This window comes from Polypterus senegalus, chromosome 14, assembly GCF_016835505.1.
Source record: "Polypterus senegalus isolate Bchr_013 chromosome 14, ASM1683550v1, whole genome shotgun sequence".
Lineage (NCBI taxonomy): Eukaryota > Metazoa > Chordata > Cladistia > Polypteriformes > Polypteridae > Polypterus > Polypterus senegalus.
Window position 1 is genome coordinate 25,035,095 of NC_053167.1, and position 21,531 is coordinate 25,056,625.

The window sequence follows — 21,531 nt, forward strand, 5'->3', positions numbered from 1 at the left end:
ACATACATGTTACAAAATAAAAGGATAAAGCTATTATAGTCCATATACAAATAAAAATCACAATGCCTTGGTCAATGACTGTCAGCTTGATGTATTCAACAAAGTATTTTACATAATACTGTTTACATGAAACATGCGTGGTTCGAGTATTACCATGTTTATCCCCTTTAACCTTCTTCAGTCTAAACTTCCAAAATAATTATAGCAATATATTTAACTATATAAATAAGTTTCACGTGTTTGTCGGCCGAATCTAAATGTCTCCTTTATTTATATACTGTAGCAAATGTACCCATGATTCTCATATAATTTGCCAAGTTAAGCCAAATGTCTATTTTAGTTGCTCTACTGTGACAGTCATCGGGTCCTTCCTGTTAAGAAATGGTAGCGATCCGCTGTCTATTGTAAAGGAAACAGCTGGTGCACAGTATGATACAAAGAATATTGTAACGACCCGGGGGTGCGAGAGTCGAAGGAATGTACTTCCAACACTTTGGCGATGGCTGACCCATTCACTGTCGAACGCACTCCCTCTCTCCCTCTTGGTCGTTTTGCATTGTCATTTTTAATTCAAAGCCAGAGTCCTTCCCGATGGACTTTAACAGCCTAGAGCTGCATCTGCCACCACGCGCCAAGAGCCCGGTTTTCACGATAGCCCCACCCCTTCTGGTCCAATTCAAAGACATTTCAAGTATGCATTGCCAGATATACCTATAAGCTGGTTTTTACGTAAGACAACAAAAAACAAAAAACATAACATTCGTTTTAATCAACCATTCATAAACTAGCAGTGTACATGAAACCCTGTTTTTGTGTGAACATACCTGTACATTAAATTACCATGATGCTTGTTTTACTGACTTTTTTTTTATGGGGGACTCGTTACAAACTCTTGCAACAACAGGAGAGGCGGAGCGTCGCAGGGTGATTACGCATCGGCCTCACCACCTGATAAGAGCCCCTGCGCATGACGCAAATCTAGGAGACAATCTGTAAGCTGTGGCGACACGCTGAAGGAGACGCCAGCCTTGTGAAATTATAAGTTGATCGACAACAAATCAAGCGAGAAAAAGAAATCTAAATCAGATCAGAGATTAACGAAGCACTTTTGCGCAACGGTAAGTAAACTAGAGAAATGGTAGACCACCGATTACTGGGGTGAACAGAGATTCTTGCAACAAGGCCGATCCATGGGCAAGAAGCCCTTAACAGTATACGGAAAATAATCACTGAAGTATATATTTACAAGAATATGTGAACACACCAGGTTGTAAATAGAATTTGTAATAATGTGCGATGGACTGTCCACGGCAGCTACCCATCTTCGCTAATTAAGGTTAGAGCGAAGTTTACTTAACTGTTTATTTTCTCGTTGGGCTTCACTTGAAGTAATTATTAAATATTTTTTCAGTAAGAAATGCATATATTGTCACACGAAGCAGTACGCTATTTTGATAATATAGCACGCGTATCAACACAATGATATTTGTTCAAAATGCTTCTCGTTAGATAACTATACGTTTTTCAGTGTTTCAGAGTTGCATTGTGTCCTTTGTAACCACTCGAAAATCCGCAGATGTTGATATTTGTCTGCGAGTTCCTTGTTAGTTTATACGTATGGTACCTAGATGAAGCCATACGAAGGAAGAGGTTGTATTTTATTAATGTATTTGACGGCTAAAGTAACCACGTTTTAACTGTAAAATTGCATGAGAAAACTGAACATGCTGACTTTGTTTGGGTTCACTGTTTTAAAGGAGATGCCAGTATCAGTAGGACCATATGGACAGACTCAGCCCAACTGCTTTGACAGGGTCAAAATGGGCTTCATGATGGGATTTGCAGTGGGCATGGCAGCAGGGGCAATGTTTGGAACCTTCTCCTGCCTCAGGTAAGGATAAATTAGCGTGATAGTTCTGTCTAAACATACTGTTTAAATGTAGAAAACTGTATTCATCCTGTATAAATTGAATTTCACGCATAAAGGAAGTATGAAATGTTGTCTAAAAGGCATCTGTGATCTTTTAACCATTCCAGTAGAACCATTTTGTTGGGACCAGCATCACATTCCTGCATTATCAACTATGTTCCATTAGAAATGGAATCTTGAAATGTATATCAACACTTAGTTTACCTTTCTGGCAATTATTTCAAGCAATTGAATATAACACTTTTACTGTACTAAAAATCTTAATTTAGCCTTGCATTTAAACAACACAAGACTATACACTTTAAAAACCAAGTATGTACAAATTATTCCTGTTAATTACGGTTTCCTACCCCATCCCCCTTTTGCACTTATGTAAAATTGTGAAATAAACATCTATATTAAAATTGTAACCCTTAAACAGCAGGTTTACACCATTTTAATCTGAAAACTGATACAATTAGGTTCACATCTTCCATGCAAAAATTGTACCAGGTCCTACCCAGGTTCACATCTTCCATGCAAAAACTGTACCAGGTCCTACCCAGCAGGTTATGTTTTGATTTATCTCCTACCCATACTACATGTCTAGCTGTGCCACTAGTTAAGAAATACAGATGGTGCACATTTAAACCTACTGAGGTGTGCCACTCAGATTTTTAAGAGTTTTTAATGATATTGTACCTCAAGAAAACCAGTTTTTAAGATCTTGGCAGTCTCTTTGTTGACACTATCAGAAAACTAGCGTAATAATTATGTAAGCAAGTTTTTGCTAAAAATTACTACCTTCACCTGGTGTAATATAAAATCAATCATTAAGTGACAATTACAATTCCAAGCAAATGTAGAAAGTTATTTTGCACCCCCGGAGGAAATGTGGCTTTTTACAGCAGCTAATTAAATAAATGGATATATTGTATGTATACACACAAGAATGAATAAAAATTTAGAAAGCTTTTGACTTTGCAGTCACAGTGAGGTGTTATGCAGATGTATTGGTATAGGTATGAAGGAGCCTCGGTAGCTTTTCCTGACACATTGCTGAATGATTTGTTGGCTGAAAGTACAGCAAACCACAGTATAGAATTCGCACTGCCTATCAAATAGTTGTAGAAGACATGAATAATGTTGCAACCCATAAGAACGCAGAACTGTATTACTTTATAAGGCACTTGCATTATTTTGAACATCCAACAGTTTTAAGTGAATAACGGGGATAACTTTTAGGAAGATTAAAAATAATGTTCATTTACTGGGTTGCATAAATGGTGATCTACACCATGTGATCCAAGTTCCAGGGTGAAGTGACTCTCGCAAACTTAGCTGTTCTGTCAACAGAAAGGGTGTAGATCGAGAAGTGTACTAAAGAATTAAAATAAAAAATACACTACATACTGCAACACTGCGGGCCATCATTAAAAGAAAAAGTAAATTTTAAGTCTTATTTCTTCACAATCATGGTATATATGTCACCTGAAATTGCATTCTAAAGTGAAGTATATTAAAAAACTAGCTTGCTGTTGTGTTTTATAGTAGAGCCAATCAGAACCAGGGTCACAATGTTTTTAGGGACTCCAATAAGAAAACAATGACTTCCAGGTTTCTGCATATATATTATTTCTATAATATATTTCCGACAGCAAAAGAGTAAGTGGTGAAGTTTATCACAGATTCTTGGTACTATTTTCTAGATGCAAGGATACATTTCTTGCTTGTTTGCTTACTCACAGCAGTCCTGGGGCCTCATGTATAACGCCGTGCGTAGAACTCGCACTATAACATGGTGTAAGCACAAAAGCCGAAATGTGCTTACGCACAGAAAAATCCAGATGCACGAATCTGTGCGTACTCCAACTTCCACGTTCTTCCGTTACATAAATCCCGATCAGCGTGAAAACTAACGCTCATGCACGCGCATTATGTAACGCCCCAAATCCTCCCAGAATTACGCCTATTTGAATATGCAAATCAATATAAATTGCCCTTAAGCGCAGCCTTCTGTGAAAAGACAATGGGAAAAGCACGGGGAAAATATAAGAATTTCAGCGAATACCAAGTGGAGGCGAAGGAAAAACATACTATTTGTTCAAATAAACCGTGGTATAATCAACAAAAGGAAGTTGATCGAGTGACATAGCGTGTTGGAGAAACTTGAAAGCTCACATTCACAAAATCGCACAGTGCCGGAAATAAAAAAGAAGTCACATATCAAAGTTGCCGTGAAAAGAAGAGTTGTAAGCCCACTGTCTGAGTGTCATATGAAAGTTTATTAGGGTACAGAGAAAAAGGCACACGGTGGGGAAAAAGCACGAAATGTCAACTTCAATCTCGACATTTCCACTTTAATCATGTAGTTTATTTTGTCATTTAGTAGAACATTATAAACTTCATCTTAAAATGTTTAATTAACCAGTTTCTCAAATCGCATCGTAATTAAAGTAGCACGTTTAAATGCTTTGTTTTGTATTTGATCTTCTACTTGTATGTGATCTATGTGTGTGAATCACTACTTGCTTCTTAAACTGGCTCTCTTCCTCCAACTGGACACAGAGTCCATTACATTTGTGATATTACAGCTCTCTGAATAACTAAAATACTGAGATGTATACGTGATGTCATTTTCATGATGATAGGAGCTAAAGCACATTATTAAACATGTGTTTCATGAGCAAGCATTTATCTTTTGCCGAAATTTGTAGCTGCGTTTTTAGCTGTGTTATTTTCTCTTTCTGTTTTATATTTAATATATATTGGCGTGGCCGCCCCAAGAGTCCTTGCTTTTCTTTCCCCAAGTAACCGATCGCCATACAATCAGCTCTGTAATAGACGTTAAGCCATCTGTAAGCTTAGCGCAGATTCTTCAAAACGTTTAAAGAACATTGAAATATCTTCGTAGTACATGTTTAATTATTCTATCCTTCACGACACTCCCAGTGAAGAATATAGATTATTTAAATGAAGTTAAAGTTTGTGTATAATTTAACAAACATATTTTGCTGCATTTCACCTTAAAAATGATATCGTCATCATATGTAAATACGCGCTTTATAAAGTGGCCCAGGTTGTGAGATATTAACTCTAGTGCAAGTTTACAGTGGGGTGATTGTACTTAAGTACAAACAGTTCTACAAGGAGCAATTGATTGAGTGCATTTAAAGTTCTTGGGATTAAACTGTTTCTGAACCACGAGGTCTGTACAGGAAAGGCTTTAAAACGTTTTGCAGTGGCTGAGACAGCGTGTCCTTAAAGCTGTATACCGATTAATTCTCTTTCCAATCAGCTGTTGCTGTGATTCACACTCAGATACAGTGATATAAATACTCCGAGTCGTGCAGTGAGAGTAATATGGAAAAAGATGATCCGCTGTGGCAACTCCTAACGGGAGGAGCTGAAAGAAGAAGTGAGAGTAACAACGCTAAAGCAGTTATGGTATTTGGAATACTATGGCTGTTCCCTGGACCATTATATTGTTATGAGTTAATTAAAATCAGATGCATTACACTAATAAACAATATGGGGTTAGTTTCTGTGTATTTATAAAGCCGCGTCATGAAAATAATGAGTAATCGCACAAGAACAGTACCATTGCTTTGACGCTGGGTGCCGACAGTTTGCAAAACCGAGCGGAGAACTTGCGTACGACAAGGCATGAGGTACCGTGGAAAAGTGCGTGGCTTTACGCCAAGTGTAGGTTTTATACATCGCGATTTGAACGTGGAAAAGTTCTTACGCAACATTTCTGTGCGTACGCACCGTTTATACATGAGGCCCCTGGGGTGTGGAGTTATTGTCAGTCCTCTTTTCGGCAAGCAATATTCAGCCTATTATCCTAATTTTGCTTCTACAATTCTATTTCTTTGGCAGTTATGTTCCGACATTGGCTTTTACAATGTACGTTCAAATTGTTTTTTTAAATGATGCCTACTTTCCCCTGTTACGTTCTGTATTATTTTATACAGCCTACAGACAAGGTTAATGTGGAGTTGCAAAATTGTGGCTAAAAGCACGCAAATTTTCTTTGTATTTTGTACAAAACTCTGAACTGATTACACTGCATATTAATAGTCTTAGATTTTTGTAAGAGTCAAGCCACCTGCATGTTGTACTGTGCAGATGCACAAGAAAAAATACCCTGAATATGAAAAAGCCATATTGGAGAAACATAATGGAGACAAAGGTAAAAAAAATGACCTGATTTCTGACAGTATATGACCACTTCCTGCATTAATTTGTATTGTAAGCTTTAGGGAAGGGTGGTGTAGCGGCTTTAGAATGGCTGCTGGTGTTTTGGAAGACGACAGACACAGCAATACTCGAATTCTGCCGTTTATTCTACAAAAGCGTCATCCAGCTTTTTTAAGACCAGCAGTAAAGGGCACAGTCAGCACATGTAACGTCAGGCGCTCTCGGTCTCCTGCAAAAGCGTCATCCAGCTTTTACCAGGAGTCCGCTGTACGTTACATGCGCCTCCCGTGGGTGTTTCATCAATTAAAGCGACCCCCGCTACAACAGACAAATAGGAACTATATACAACAGATACAATGATACATTCAAAAATAAACAAAATTTACTCTATATATATATATATATATATATATATATATATATATATATATATATATATATATATATATATATATATAAAAAGTTTTGAGAATGTTCACAATAAAACAAACTAACTCAGCCACATACTCCCCCCTGAACTTCTCAAAACACTGAGGGTCAGGCAATGGCAGAGTTCTAAATAACAGTAACATAACATGTCATTATTTTCTCACAGTACATCACAGTACTCTTACGTGCGACAACACCGTCTCCCAACCAAAAGGGAAAGTGTCAAAAGGAAGCTGGCCAGACTTCCAATGTTCACTTGTGTAAGAAAGTGCCTTATACACAATCTCATCCTAATGAATAAATGACTGTTACTCCAACATTGAACTTACTTAACAGAATTATACATATTATACACATTGCTAATTAACTTGGAACTATTCCAATAGGATAACTGACGATTGTTCACAAAAATAAAGTTTTGGCTAACCCACTAACACCACCACTAGCTTGTTTGTTTCTCTGCGTCATGTTCTGAATCAATCTGTTAAATGGTTTTACTATCCTTCCTACTCTTGTTTTGATGTACCCTACTGTGTTACTTGGTGCTCTATCGTGTCTCAAAGTGGTTTCTGACATCGATCTTCTAGCTACTTGGTCCTCAGGATGACTGTGGTTCAGTTCTGGCACTTCTGCACCATGCAAACTATCCGTTTCACTGTTGTTGGCCCTGTTTGTCTCAACCCCAACACTGTGACTATCAGCACATGGTCCAGCATGACTATCACTACTGTCTGCTTGGGAGTTGTCAGCCTCTGGCACAGCATTCTCAGTGGATACTTCAGGAGATTCAGATGATGCACATTCTCTTTCTGGAGGAACTAAAGTCTCTGCTACCCAACTGGTAGTACGCTCTATTGGGTCAAACTCTGATCCAGTCACAGAGGCAGTTCTATCCACATCACACTGGTCCCAACTTGGTTCAGAGCCACTATCAAAGGAAGGCTCCACTTCCTGTTCGATTACCACTGGCAAGAAGCTAGCTTGCAAGATCAAATTCCTATGAACAATCTTCTCCTGTCCATTGATGGTGTTTTTGATGTGGTATGTATGGCACTTTGAATCTTTAGAGACCACAGTGTAGAGTCCCATCTGTCAGCCAACTTCCTGCGACCACGTTCACCTCTGTTTGCCAAGAGAACTTGATCTCCTTCCTCAATGTCTACACCTTTTGTCTTCATGTTGTACAAGTCTGCCTGGCGCCGCTGGCTGGATTCAGTGTTGACTTGGGCCAAGATGAGAGCTTCCTTGAGGTCATCCCTCATTCTCCTGACATAGCTATCATAGTCAATGATATCACTGTTCCTCTCCACATTGTGGAACATAACATCTACCGGCAGTCTAGGGACCCGCCCATGCATCAGGTAGAAGGGAGCATACCCAGTTGACTCATGAGCTGTACAGTTATATGCGAAAGTCAATGTCTGCAGCATTTGCGGCCATTTAATCTTATCCCTGGGCGGTAAGGCTCTGATCATGTTCCCTAAGGTTCTATTGGACCTCTCAGTGTGGCCATTCCCCATTGGGTGATAAGGTGTTGTTCTTGACTTTTTCACACCTGCAATTTGTAACAGCTCCTGGATCAGTTGGCTCTCGAAACTTGCCCCTTGGTCTGAATGGATTGTTATCTGTCCAGACGGTGAAGTTGTGTCCCTTTAGCCAATGGCTAAATTTATCACAAACAGACCATTTCAGTGCCAAAAACTCTAGACGGTATGCTGGATAGTTGCTCTGAGCACGGGTGAGAGCCTTGCTGGCAAAGGCAATGGGGCGTGCCTTACTCTCACCCTCTTGGACCTGAGAGAGCACAGCACCTAATCCATCCTGCGAGGCATCTGTGGACAAGATGAATGGTCGACTAAAATCAGGGTTTGCGAGGACAACAGAGTCTAAGAGAGTAGATTTTAACTGTTCAAATGAGTCACGCTGCTCCTGTCTCCAGTCACTTGGGTGTAGTTTCCTGAACGAAGCAGCACCTCGTGCATTCCCTTTCCTCCCCTTAGGTGCAGCAGTCAGGGCGAACAAGGGCTTGGCTATACTGGAACAATCTTGGATGAACTGCTGATAGTACATGACCATGCCCAAGAATGACCTGATCTTCTGTGATGGCGTTAAGCCATCCTCCATCATAAGGTCAGCCTCTGTCATAGCAGCGATAGCTTTGACCTTGTCAGGGTCAGTTGAGACACCACTTTCATCCACGATATGCCCCAAGAACCTCACAGTTCTTCTGAGTAGCTGGCATTTTTTTGGGGCCAGTTTCAGTCCATGAGCATGGAGCCTGCTAAAGACCATCTCCAGCCTCTTGAGGGCTTCAGCTTCATTGGGTGCATACACTAGCACATCATCCAAGTAACAGAGCATCGTCCGGAAGTTCTGGTCACCAAAAATACCCATCATGAGGCGCATGAAGCTTGCAGGGCTATTACAGAGGCCCTGCGGGAGCCTATTAAATTCATACAGCCCCATAGGTGGGGTGAAAGCTGTAAGTTTTTTGTGTTCCTCTGCCATTGCGATGTTCTAAAAGCCAGAGGTAAGGTCCATGGCACTAAAGATGGCGCTCCCTCCTAGAGCTGCAAGACAGTCAGACTGGTGTGGCAAGGGATGTGCGTCCTTGATTGTGCGCGTGTTCAGCCAGCAATAATCCACACATATCCTGAGATCACCATTATTCTTCCAAACAAGAACTAGTGGGGAGGCCCACTCACTGTTAGACTTGCGGATGATCTCAAGCTCTTCCATCTCTGTGAGCACTTGACGGAGCTTATGATATTGCCCTGGTGGGACACGTCGATATGGAAGTCTGAAGGGTCGATCATCAGACAGATGGATGTGGTGAACAAAGTCTTTAGCCATCCCACAGTCAAGCTTACTCTTTGAGAACACCTCCTCATACTTTTGCACTAGCTGCAGCAACTGAGATTTCCAGTGGTGGGACACCTCACAGGAGTCAATATCCAGATCTTCTAACCCCAACTTATGTAGGCTATCGTGAAAACTGGGACAAGGAGGGTCGCCTTGCTTGCTGACCACTTCATCACACAGCGTCTGACTCTGCAGCTCAAGCTCCTCTGCTGGTGTCTGTCCAGTGGTCACATCCAAATCTTCAACAGCAATGCAGGGTGACACATTTGCAACCTTGGTGTTGCGCTTTAAGATGATTGGTTTGTCAGAGGTGTTCAAAATCCTTATTGGGACCCACTTATCACCACTCATGGAGCACACCGACCTGCAGACAATGATGCTTTTCTTGTGAGTTTGTGCCTTAGATGGTTCAATCAAAATGGCACTGCCCTCAGAAAGAGGTGAGGCTGCAGGTAATTTGGCCCAAACCAGGTGTTCTTGTTTAGGGAGAAGAGTCACTGCCTGCGCCAACCTGGCGGTTCCAATAGCATCTGGGATTGTCTCACCTCTCCACCTGCTAATGCCAGACAGCATATTAAGAAACTGCACTATTTCAGGTGCTTTAGCGGACTCAGGTTTGCTTACAACATGCCAGAACTGGGGAGACTGCTTGAACCACTTTAGAAGGTGCTTTATAACATTTGTGCCCAGGATAAGCTGGTCTTTTTGCCCAGGGACAACCAGGGCAGGCACACTGAATGCACATCCATACACCTCCATCCTTAAGTTGTAAATGCACTTGGGCCTAACCTCAACTCCACCACAGCCAATGAGCACAACATCAGTCTGGATATTGTCAGTCTCCAGTGCCAATCCAGCATTCTTTAGCACCTGCTCAGCTTCTTCATTAATGGTGCAAGCCATAGAGCCGGTGTCAAGCAACGCTTGTAATGAGACTTTATCACCCACTTGTGCACTGGTATAAAACAGACTGTCAGCTTTATCAAGTCTAATCATGTTCTGAAACAGTACAGTACTCCCAGGTGGGGCAGATTTCAGGCACTTTGTATACACAAACTGCACATCTTCATCAAGGTTGAGGGCTTCAACATTTTTACTCACACTGTCCCCTCCTGAGTGTGAGCAACTTAGTTTCCCTGATCAGATGAGCTAACGTTCTGTGCAATAATGGCTTTGGGGCAGTCTCTCCGCTGATGCCCTATTTCTAGACAGGTTAGACATCTCCTCTCCCGCATACAATGTGTTCGTGTTGAATGAGAGGCGTCCCCGCAGACTTGGCATGGAGGGAAACGTGCTGGGGTTGAAGCCTGTGGTCTAGCTGTAGCATGACCAGGCTGACTGGTGCGCTGCAACACTCTCTCCAGCATACTTAACACACGCTCCAGAGCATTTGGCTCTGAAATGACTGCCTCACTTGGATTAGGCGGGCTGCACCTGGCGGTGTTCACATGAGCACATGCAACTTCGGGTTCTGGCACACTGCTACTTGTTACGGCAGTGGCCACTTGTATAGCATGTGACTTGATCATGTCTGCACCTGATCTTTTAGCTCGGCATTCTCACTGATGCTCATCTATAGCCTCTTGTACCTCTGTAATTGACCACTTGCTTGTAGGTTTACACTTGAAAACACATGCAAGACTACGGTCAGGACAGTTTCGGATAAACATCATGGCTATTTCTGCATCCATATTCTCTAATTTACTACCCTGACGTCCCAAGTGCCTATTAGCCACTTCAGCAGCTGTGTTCAACCTGACCCAGTAATCTATTGGCGTTTCTGTTGCTATTGGTTGGGTGGCATAGAAATCGGCCAGTGGTAGACATGAAGCAGGGCTCTCACTAAAATAACGTCTCAATATAGAATAGATTGTCTCAGGGTTAACAGTAACACCAGGTGAGGGGTTGCTTTTCAGTCCCACTTTGACTATACTTTTTGCCTTACCGAGGTGGTTCAGGACCTCATCTCCCTGTTCATGACTTGGAAGGCCTTTTTAATGCAGGTACACCTCCATCAGCTCAATCCACTCCTGAATGGAGTATCTGTCTGCACCATCGCCACGATACATCGGGGGCTCTTTAATATCTGGCCTCACTACTAAGCTCACTTTGGACAAGTTTAGGGTTGTGTCAGGTGGTTCAACCCTAGCTGACTCAGCTGGTGGAGGCTGACTTGGAGTGAATGGGTGCTGACTAGCCAGCAAACAGCTGGCTATGGATTCCCCTATCTGGCTCCCCAACTCGCCAATTAACACATGTAATTGTTGTACAGTGTTGTCATTTGTAACGGGAGTCGAGAATTGAGGTTCAGGGACAGGTATGTCATTTACGCTTTCTGATTCAAATGGTTCATTTAAATCATAGGTTAGCACTGAGGTCCTACCAGCTGCTCCATCTATATTAAACAAACCCCTCCCCCTGCCTAGAAGTTGTGTAGAAATATTAAAGGTATGTTGACCTCTGCCTGCCATATCTCACACAGGAACAAAACAGTTACAATAACAGTGAGCAAGAACTATAAAGCAGTTTACATTAAATATTTCAACTTATGTCACTAACTCTTAACATGAACTTATATTAACCACAGTTGCGCTTATGCAAAACACCAAAAACCATCTCAGCAGGTACAAAAGATCCACACTTCCACCAACTTGCTATCCCACGATGTCACGAGCACACAGCTTGACCTTGGCGATCGGCGGTAGCTGATCAGTGGATCCGGGTCACGGCACCAGTTTTATGTAGCGGCTTTAGAATGGCTGCTGGTGATTTGGAAGAAGAAAGACACAGCAATACCCGAATTCTGCCGTTTATTCTACAAAAGTGTCATCCAGCTTTTTAAGACAAGCAGTAAAGGGCACAGTCAGCACATGTAACGTCAGGCGCTCTCGGTCTCCTGCAAAAGCGTCATCCAGCTTTTGCCAGGAGTCTGCTGTACGTTACATGCGCGTCCCGTGGGTGTTGCATCAATTAAAGCGACCCCCCCGCTACAGCAGACAAATAGGAACTATATACAACAGATACAATGATTACATTCAAAAATAAACAAAATTTACAATATATATAAAACAAAAGAAGTTCAGTATATATAAAAAAAAGTTTTGAGAATGTTCACAATAAAACAAACTAACTCAGCCACAGTGGCAAATGTAAATATTTATATAAAAAAAAAAAATCTGCATATAAACTTGTCTTCTAAAATTATGAGGGGAATGTTGTGTAGTCTAATAAGACAAAGGCAGAAAAAAAAATTGTTACAAAGCATTTACAGCTCATCCTCCAAAGATCACACTATTGACATGTATAATACAGTAATCCCTCGCTATATCGCGCTTTGACTTTCGTGGCTTCACTCTATCGCAGATTTTATATGCAAGTATATCTATTCTATGGACAATGGGTCTTTTTACTTCCTGTACATGCTGCCTCAGTTGGTTTGCCCAGTTGATTTCATACAAGGGACGCTATTGGCGGATGGCTGAGAAACTACCCAATCAGAGCATGCAGTTAAGTTCCTGTGTGCTGAATGGCTCAGCGACGGAGTGCCAAATTAGATTCTGATGTGTTAACCAGGAAGTCTCGTCTTGCTATTCAGCATAAACGTGTTTCGCTGTGTAAAGAGTTTAACTTTTATGCTCTTGTGTTTTATCTTTGTACATAGTCAAGCCCTTCGTTATGGCTCCAAAACGATCTGCTTCTGCTTCAGGGGCCATGCCCAAGCGCCAACGGAAATTGCTAACGACTGCCGAAAAGGTAAAAGTTTTAGATGTGTTGAAGGAAGGGGAAAGCTAAACCGCTGTAGGACGCCATTACGGCGTCCACGATTCCTTTTATTGAAAAAGGAGGAAAAGAATACAAGATCTACGATCGCAGTGTCCCTTAACCAGAGCGCAAAACGAGTTGTAAGTGGACGTAATAAGGCGGTAGTCCGGATGGAATCTGTTTTAGGGATTTGGATTGAAGACTGCTCGAAGAAGAACAACGGCAATGCTACAGTCGCCTGAAGTGGCTACTTTAGAAGAGCTGTAACACTCTCCTTTGTTGTGCAGTAAAAATTAAACTCCGTTATCGGACAAGTCGTTATCATTGGTGTGTAATCATAATTTTCTACGTACAGTACTTAGTACATGTATATACATTTAGTGTCACTGTAGACACATTATACTGTATACAATTTTTCTTGCATTGTACGTATTTATTGCAGGTGGCCTATCTATCATAATGGATGTAACATATGTGATATCGGAGACGCTCCATCTTTAAAATATTTAGGTTTTACTGTATATAAACAATGCGTTTACATACATAATTTCAACAAATCTTACCTAATATCTAAGCGAATACAAAGGGTTTATGCTGTATAACTGTGCAGGAAATGTTTAAGAGTTTATAAGGGCTTAAAATATACAAAAATAACCATATGAGCATATGGTTTTTACTTCATGGATTGTCACCTTTCGCAGGGGATTCTGGAACGCAACCCCTGCGATCGAGGAGGGATCACTGTAGTGGCAACATAATGCCAGAAGCTACTTTCTTCTTGTTAGCAGGTAAGAATTCTGGTCAGGACGGAGAGGGAGACAAAGAGAGATTAATAGCTCCAGCTGTCAATATACTTTCTTCCAGAAGGCAAACAAAGTATGGGATAAAGTTAAAACAGCCCTGTGTATAAAGTAGATAGATCTATTCAAAGACACTGAAGCAAAAGTGCTTTCATGAAGTGTCAGAGACGACCACGGCATTAGAAAATTTTAGAAAATTTTTGGAACAAAAAACTTGTTGGTAGTGAGATCTTGTTAAAGGTGAAAATAACCTGATTTATTTACGTTTCAGCTTCTGCATCAGGAAAATTTAAAATTTTAATTTCTCAGTTTTTTTTATATACAGTGCAAACATTGGAATATTAACACATGCTAAGGAAAATGTCATTAACTTGGCATGTCAAAAATAGTGAGCTACTCTTTTTAAAGGAAAAAAAGTTATCAAATATTTCAATACTGATGTTTTCTGGTACATGTGTCTGAGAAGTGTCACAGGATAGAACAGACTTCCAGCTGCTTCTGGAGAATGTATTCTGTCCAGCATGTCGAGGTTCTGAGAATTCATAACTCCCCACTATACCAGAGTGAGAGATTTTCTTTTATATTTATTTATAGAAAGTGCTTAACTTTTTAGAACATAATTTGGCAGGGCAAATGCATATATACCATGTTTGTGAAGAAATTAACTTGTGGTCATAAGAGAAGATGAAGATAAGTAAATCAAACCTTTTTGTTTATGTAACATCATGATGAAAAAGGTGGTTGGATCTCTTTAGAAAAGACTGAGTATGAAAGGGTCACTGGCAGGCAGTTAAGAGCACAGCCATTTCATTGAAAAAGATACCAATGATCTTTTTAGACCTCACTGCTGCTTTTGGTATGGTCCATCATGACATTCTTTTGTTTAGACTTGAGAATGAGTTAAATATTGCTGGAAAAGCTCTTGCATGGCATGCCTTAAGGACCATCAGCAATTTGTTGCTGTCACTAGGTTTAGGTCAGACCCATCTTGGTTCTTCCAGGGTGTCCCTCCGGAATCAGTTCTTGGCCTTCTGCTTTTTGTTTCCTCGCTGTGCCATTATTAGACGGCACAGTCTACAGTTTCATTGTTATGCTGACGGTACACAGATGTATTTACACACAGGGCCTACACGAACATTACCTCCTCCTACATTGGTTGCCTGAAAACTAAATAGTGATAAAACTGAGGCTTTAATTATTGCATCTCCAGGCACTATGAAGAAAATTGACAATTTCTCATTTAAAATTCCCTGGCTTTTTATTACATCCTTGTCTGCACAGGTTAAAAATCTTGGTGTTATTCTCGATTCTACACTCTCTCCTTTGATTTTCATATTAATATTACCAAGGTTGCCTTTTTGCACCTTAAGCAAGTTTCAAGGCTGTGTCCATTGCTCCCTGATGCCACAATTGAGACACTTATTCATGCTTGTTTCGCCTTACGAGTTCAGTGTTGCAATGCAGTGCAATTTTGTATCCTTGCTCGGAGAACAAACAAATTACATTATGTACAAATTTCAGCAGCAAGAGTGGTTACCCAATTGAAACGATGGCTACATTTCTAAAATTGCACCGGCTACCGGTTTCCTTCCATATTCAATAGAAACTTCGTTTTTAAGGTTCTTTAAGGTTTAGCTCTATCATAATTGCTTTAATTTGTCCCTATACTCCATCAGGCACTCTTCTTTTTACTCTTTGCTATTAACTATTCCATTATGCGGGGACTGTGCACTATAGGCAACAGAGATTTTACTGTTATCCGGGCCACAGCTATAGAATGCCCTGCCTTTTGGAGCTCCATGCATGTACCTCATTTTCTGTTTTTAAATCTAGACTTAAAATGTCTTTTTAATATTGGCTTTTGTTGCTCTCATTAATTTTGCTTGTATATTGGACTGTTTGATTTTATGTGCATTTGTTCTACAGTGCCCTTGTGTACCTTGAAAGGCATTTTTTAAATTAAGTGCATTATTACCACCATACGGTAGTGATGCTCCAGCCAAGAAAATTGGGCTGCCAATTGAGATCCAAAGATTTTCGTCGCCCATGATTCAACTGATCAGTAAATAAGCCAATCTTAAAATGATTCTTTTCAGAACCTATTGTCCTTGGCTTTAATGTAATTTTGTTGTACTGCTCCTTTACTTGAGAGATTATGGTAGTAAAGGGTATTATGGGAAGTTCAGCAGCAAAATGACACGTGAACAAGGGTGCTAACAGCCAAACTTGGGAGAGGGTGAAGGCAGGAATATTGGCTTTTACATTAAAGAAAGTGGAGTAATAAACTGAAAAAAATGGAGAGGAATGGCAGAATGTAAGAAAAGCGGCACATAAGTCAGAAATCAGAGTTCAGACTATTTAGTTTTGTCCTATAACTAAGAGATGCATACTCAAGTGTGGACAGTGAGCAAACGTGTGAGCAGTAGAGCAGCTCAAATGTTTAATTAGAAAAAGAACAAAATTGTCTTTTTTACTTTAAACAATATGGTTTTTAGCTTAAGAACCAAATATGTCGATTTTACGTGTAAACTTGTTAAGCACGTTATTTAGCCGCCTTGGTAAACATGGACATTTTATTAGAATTGCTGCTTATTTTGTCAAGAATGTTTTTCTTTTATAGCATGTGTGAATTTTTTTTTTTAAACTAAATGTGCAAAATATTTTAAAGAGGAACAAGTCAGCAAAATAACTTTCTTCATAAAAAATTAACTGACAAGTATTTAATTATAAAGTACCACTTTAAAATGTAACGTTTTATACATGGCTAATTATGCAGGAGCTTTCTGTGGTTTAAAAAAAATTATATATGAGAATGTTTGTGAACCCTTTAGAATTTTCAATTTCTACATAAATCTGACCTAAAACACAATCAGATATTCACTCCAATCCTAAAAGTAGATAAAGAGAAAACCGTTAAATGCGACAAAAATATTATACAGGTACTTGGTCATTTTATTTATTAAGGAAAATGACTGAATATTACATATTTGTGAGTGGCAAAAGTATGTGAACCTTTGCTTTCAGAATCTGGTGTGACCCAGTAATAACTGCAACTAAACGTTTCCAGTAACTTTTGATCATTCCTACACACTGGCTTGGAGGAATTTTAACCCATTCCTCCATACAGAACAGCTTCAATTCTGGCATGTTGGTGGGTTTCCTCACATTAACTGCTCGCTTCAGGTCCTTCCACAACATTCCGATTGGATTAAGGTCAGGACTTTGACTTGGCCATTCCAAAACATTAACTTCTTTACCCATTGTTTTGGTAGAACGACTTGTGTGCTTAGGGTCATTTTTTTTGCTGCATGACCCACCTTCTCGTGAGATTCAGTTCATGGACAAATGTCCTGACATTTTCCTTTAGAACTCCCTGATATAATTCAGAATTCATTGTTCCATCAATGAAGGCAAGCTGTCCTGGCCCAGATGCAGCAAAACCGGCCCAAACCATAATACCACCACCATGTTTCACAGATGGGATAAGGTTCTTGTGCTGGAATGCAGTGTTTTCTTTTTTTCCAAACATAACGTTTTTCATTTAAACCAAAGTTCTATTTTGGTCTCATCCATCCACAAAACATTCTTCTAATAGCCTTCTGGATTGTCCACATGATCTTTAGCAAACTGCAGACGAGCAGCAATGTGTTTTTTGGAGAGCAGAGGCTTTCTCCTTGCAACCTTGCCATGCACACCATTGTTGTTCAATGTTTTCCTGATGGTGGACTCATGAACATTAGCCAATGTGAGAGAGGACTTCAGTTACTTAGAAGTTACCCTGGGGTCCTTTGTGACCTCGCCAACTATTACACGCCTTGCTCTTGGAGTGATCTTTGTTGGTCGACCATTCCTGGGGAGGGTAACAGTGGTCTTGAATTTCCTCCATTTGTACACAATCTGTCTGACTGTGGATTGGTGGAGTCCAAACTCTTTAGAGATGGTTCTATAACCTTTTCCAGCCTGATGAGTATCAACGACTCTCTTTCTGAGGTCCTCAAATCTCCTTTGTTCGTGCCATGATGCACTTCCACAATCGTGTTGTGAAGAGCAGACTTTGATAGACTCTTGCACATACGTTCTTTAAATAACACAGGGTGCCCACGCACACCTGATTATCATCCTATTGATTGAAAACACCTGACTCTAATTTCACCTTGAAACTGCTAATCCTAGAGGTGTTCACATACTTTTGCCACTCACAAATATGTAATTTGATCATTTTCCTCAAATAAAAGACCAAATATAATTTTGTCTCATTTGTTTAACTGGTTTCTCTTGATCTACTTTTAGGACTTTGAATGAAAATCTGATGTTTTAGGTCATTTATGCAGAAATATAGAAAATTCTAAAGGGTTCACCAACTTTCAAGCAAAACTGTATATATAAATATATACTTTTTTTTCGCGTTTGAAATGGGAAATTATGTATGACCCGGTAGAAACGGAATTTATGTAGGACCACAGAACATATTATAATACACTACGTGCGTATTTCTGGAAATGGCACAACTAGCGTTTCCATTTTGTCGCATAATCTTGACAAATGCTGGGAGAAGGAATAGTCTTCATACCATATATCCTGCTCATCCCTGTGGACATGCCATTTGACTTCAAAAGGCAAAAATTTCCGGTCCACCTCCCATGCTTCTGCCACGGTCAATTATATGTAGCATGTTCTCGAACAGTGTAACTTGGCATAAAATGTAAGCGTTAAGGTCATTGAGGCGACAATCTTGACAAATACCAGTAGAGGAATTCGCGTTTGAAATGGAAATTACATAGGACCACAGAACATATAACGGGCAAACAAAAAAATGTAGTTTACCCAAAAGCACTGCAGTAGTACTCCAATGTATCTTTACTTCTTAAATGTTAATGTTTTACTGTTTAATTTATATTTATATGCAATGTGCTTCTTGTATTACTTCATAGTCTCATATGATAATAATGTTAATGTTTGATTTGTGTTATTGTAAATGCTCTATTTGTTAAAAAAAAAAATTACAAACTTATTTGATAAATACTGCATTTTATTTTTTTTCCCCTCTTGCACTCAGTTAGCGAAGCCACTGGGTAATCCGCTAGTGTATGTGAATAATGAATTGGCCAATTCTAATAACCTAAAACACTGAATTAGAGCATCCCTACTATATGGCAGTAAGCACAAAGGAAATATATTTCAAAACACAAATATTCAGTTTTGTTTTGGGACCTGAAATAGATATTGATTGATTCAGCAGTAGTTTGAAATTACCCTTCTTGAAAAATGACTGGTAAATCTCTGGATTTACCTGAGGCATTAAATCATGCTACACCATGACATTGCCAAATTTATGTGCTGGGTAGTTTTATTTTTCTCCTCATTCACACAAATGTAAGCAGGATCGAGAAATTCCTGTGATAAATACTACAATCTGAGCATCCCTACACCTTTTTTTTTTTTTGTGTGTGTGTGTGTATCAGAATTCAAATTGTAGGTGTTAGGATCAAATTCTATGCATTCTTTTTTTTTTCAGGTTATAGAGCAGGGACATCTACTCTAGAACGGAAATGAAACGGGCAGTATCAATATGAATTTTAACTAATGGGATGTCTGTATATGGGTACAAGTAGAACTCTGTCTTTAGTTTGAATTTAAATTATTGGAATTTTTGGAACACTGCATACTGAAATGAAAAATGGTGTACTCTGCTATCTGTGTTGACTTTCATAGTCTTAAACATTTTTGGTTGAGTCAGTTAAATTGTGTACTGCATAAGCAGAGTTTAACAATTTTTGAACCTTTAAGAACTCTGTCTTGCATTAAAGTACTTTTGTTCAGGCCAAGTCTACATTTTAATTTTTTTTTCTTTAATACAGGATTGGCATGAGAGGCAGAGAACTGATGGGAGGAGTTGGAAAGACGATGTTGCAAAGTGGGGGCACATTTGGCACATTCATGGCTATTGGAATGGGAATTCGTTGCTGAAATACAGTATATTCTCTCCCTGATTCCTCCCCAAGTGTAGAGCAATTGGCATCATTGTTTGTACAATGTATATGTTAGAAGCCCATGGCAAAATGAATGTTTATATGGATACTAGGCAGAAAGGAGTGCTGATTCTAAGGCCATCTATTATTTAGAGAAGAAAATAAAATTAAACTTGGGGCAAATGCCTGTTAACAACAAGAAGAAAAGAGACTTTTGCAATTGCTTCCTAAATCAAAAAAATTAAATATTTAATGATTTAAGTAAGAAAAGTGACTATCAGAGTTCTTCTCCAATAATTGTATTTAATGTATTGGTTTACTCATAGTGGTCTTCCTTTGAAATGTACAGTACATAACTCTTAAGTGGATGAAGCAGAACATTTTGTGGAGACAGTCTAATGCTTTCCACAGTACACTAAACAAAACCGGCCAAGATTACTTGACCCATCCCAATTGTAAAAGATTAAAAAAAGTAGAAAAGGTTAAATCACTGTATGAAGCTGATGCAATACAGCACATTCACGATAGCTTATGTATAGTTTAAACACATACAGTGAGTGCATGGCTTTGCCTTTAGTTGAACCCAAGGTCAAAGGAACATGGACACTACATTGCAGGGTTTCACCACTATACAGGAGAGTTCATTGGGCAGACGGAGTGAAAGCTGCTGAAATTCACCAAAGGATGTTGGCTCAGTACAGAAATGATAATAGCATGACTCAACAAAGTCCATGAGTGGGTAGAAATGTTTAAAGTGGGAAGAATAGGTGTAATTGACAAAGCTTGTTCTGGTCAACCATCAATGTTGTACAAGCAAGCACACACCAACACGGTGAATGCCTTCATCAGCCATCTCTTTAAGGCTTTTAAAATGTACGATTGTCAGTTTGAAATTCTTTTATAATCAAGCAGATGTCTTTCCACAGTTCAAATCTTGCCTCTAAGCTTCTTCCTGCATCTCGCCTAGAATATTTAGTACTAGCAAAATACCCGCGCTTCGCAGCGGCAAAGTACTGCATTAAAATTTTTATTAAGAAGAAAATTAAACCTTTTTAAACTGAGGAAAAATATGCCAATAATTATTTAAGGATCTCTTTGTATACCATGTTGTCAGTTCGGCCCTCCAGTTTTAACATGACCAAGCTGTGCGCTGAGCTTACTCTTGAGCATGTAACTTACAGTTGGCCATGTGAACAGTAATCTTGTCTCAAATGTCACAGCTTGGATTGCTTCTGTCATAATCGGTTTGAGTTTCATGGTTTGTTTCAGTTACGACAGTATTTGCAGGATTTGTTGTGTTGAAGTGACATTTGGCATCTGTCAAGCGTTGTAAGCACACAACCGGTTTCATTGATAAAATCACATCCAGCTTTTGAGAGTTTAAAATTCATAAACATCAAAATGTCTACTACTGAAATCGTCACCTGTGAATCTAAGATGTTTAAGAGACATTGGCGGTTGTCGAAAGGTGTAAACTATTTGGCCATTTCGGTACACTTGAAAGCGACAACCGAACAATTCAGCGGCAGCCATCAACTCACATGCAGAACCATAGATGAAGGGCTTAAGCATTTCACTCTTATAGTGCTCCTGTGTA

General features: G+C 39.7%; 2 protein-coding genes across 4 annotated transcripts in view; one reads left to right on the forward strand and one right to left on the reverse strand.

Annotated features, from left to right (window-relative positions):
• ergic3 (ERGIC and golgi 3) overlaps window positions 1-21,531 on the reverse strand; it is a 64,093-nt gene that overhangs the window by 3,564 nt on the left and 38,998 nt on the right. The gene's annotated exons all lie outside the window — the stretch shown is intronic.
• On the forward strand, window positions 956-20,204 carry romo1 (reactive oxygen species modulator 1). Its single transcript, XM_039735769.1, has 3 exons — window positions 956-1,118; window positions 1,758-1,891; window positions 19,824-20,204. The coding sequence occupies exons 2-3, from the start codon at window positions 1,761-1,763 to the stop codon at window positions 19,930-19,932; spliced, it is 240 nt and encodes a 79-aa protein (XP_039591703.1). The 5' UTR covers window positions 956-1,118; window positions 1,758-1,760; the 3' UTR covers window positions 19,933-20,204.

Bases quoted from the DNA above. Each gene is read 5' to 3' on its own strand.
- romo1 (XM_039735769.1), top strand. From the start codon at position 1,761: ATGCCAGTATCAGTAGGACCATATGGACAGACTCAGCCCAACTGCTTT. The intron at 1,892-19,823 runs GTAAGGATAAAT...TCTTTAATACAG, and splicing joins GGAACCTTCTCCTGCCTCAG to GATTGGCATGAGAGGCAGAG.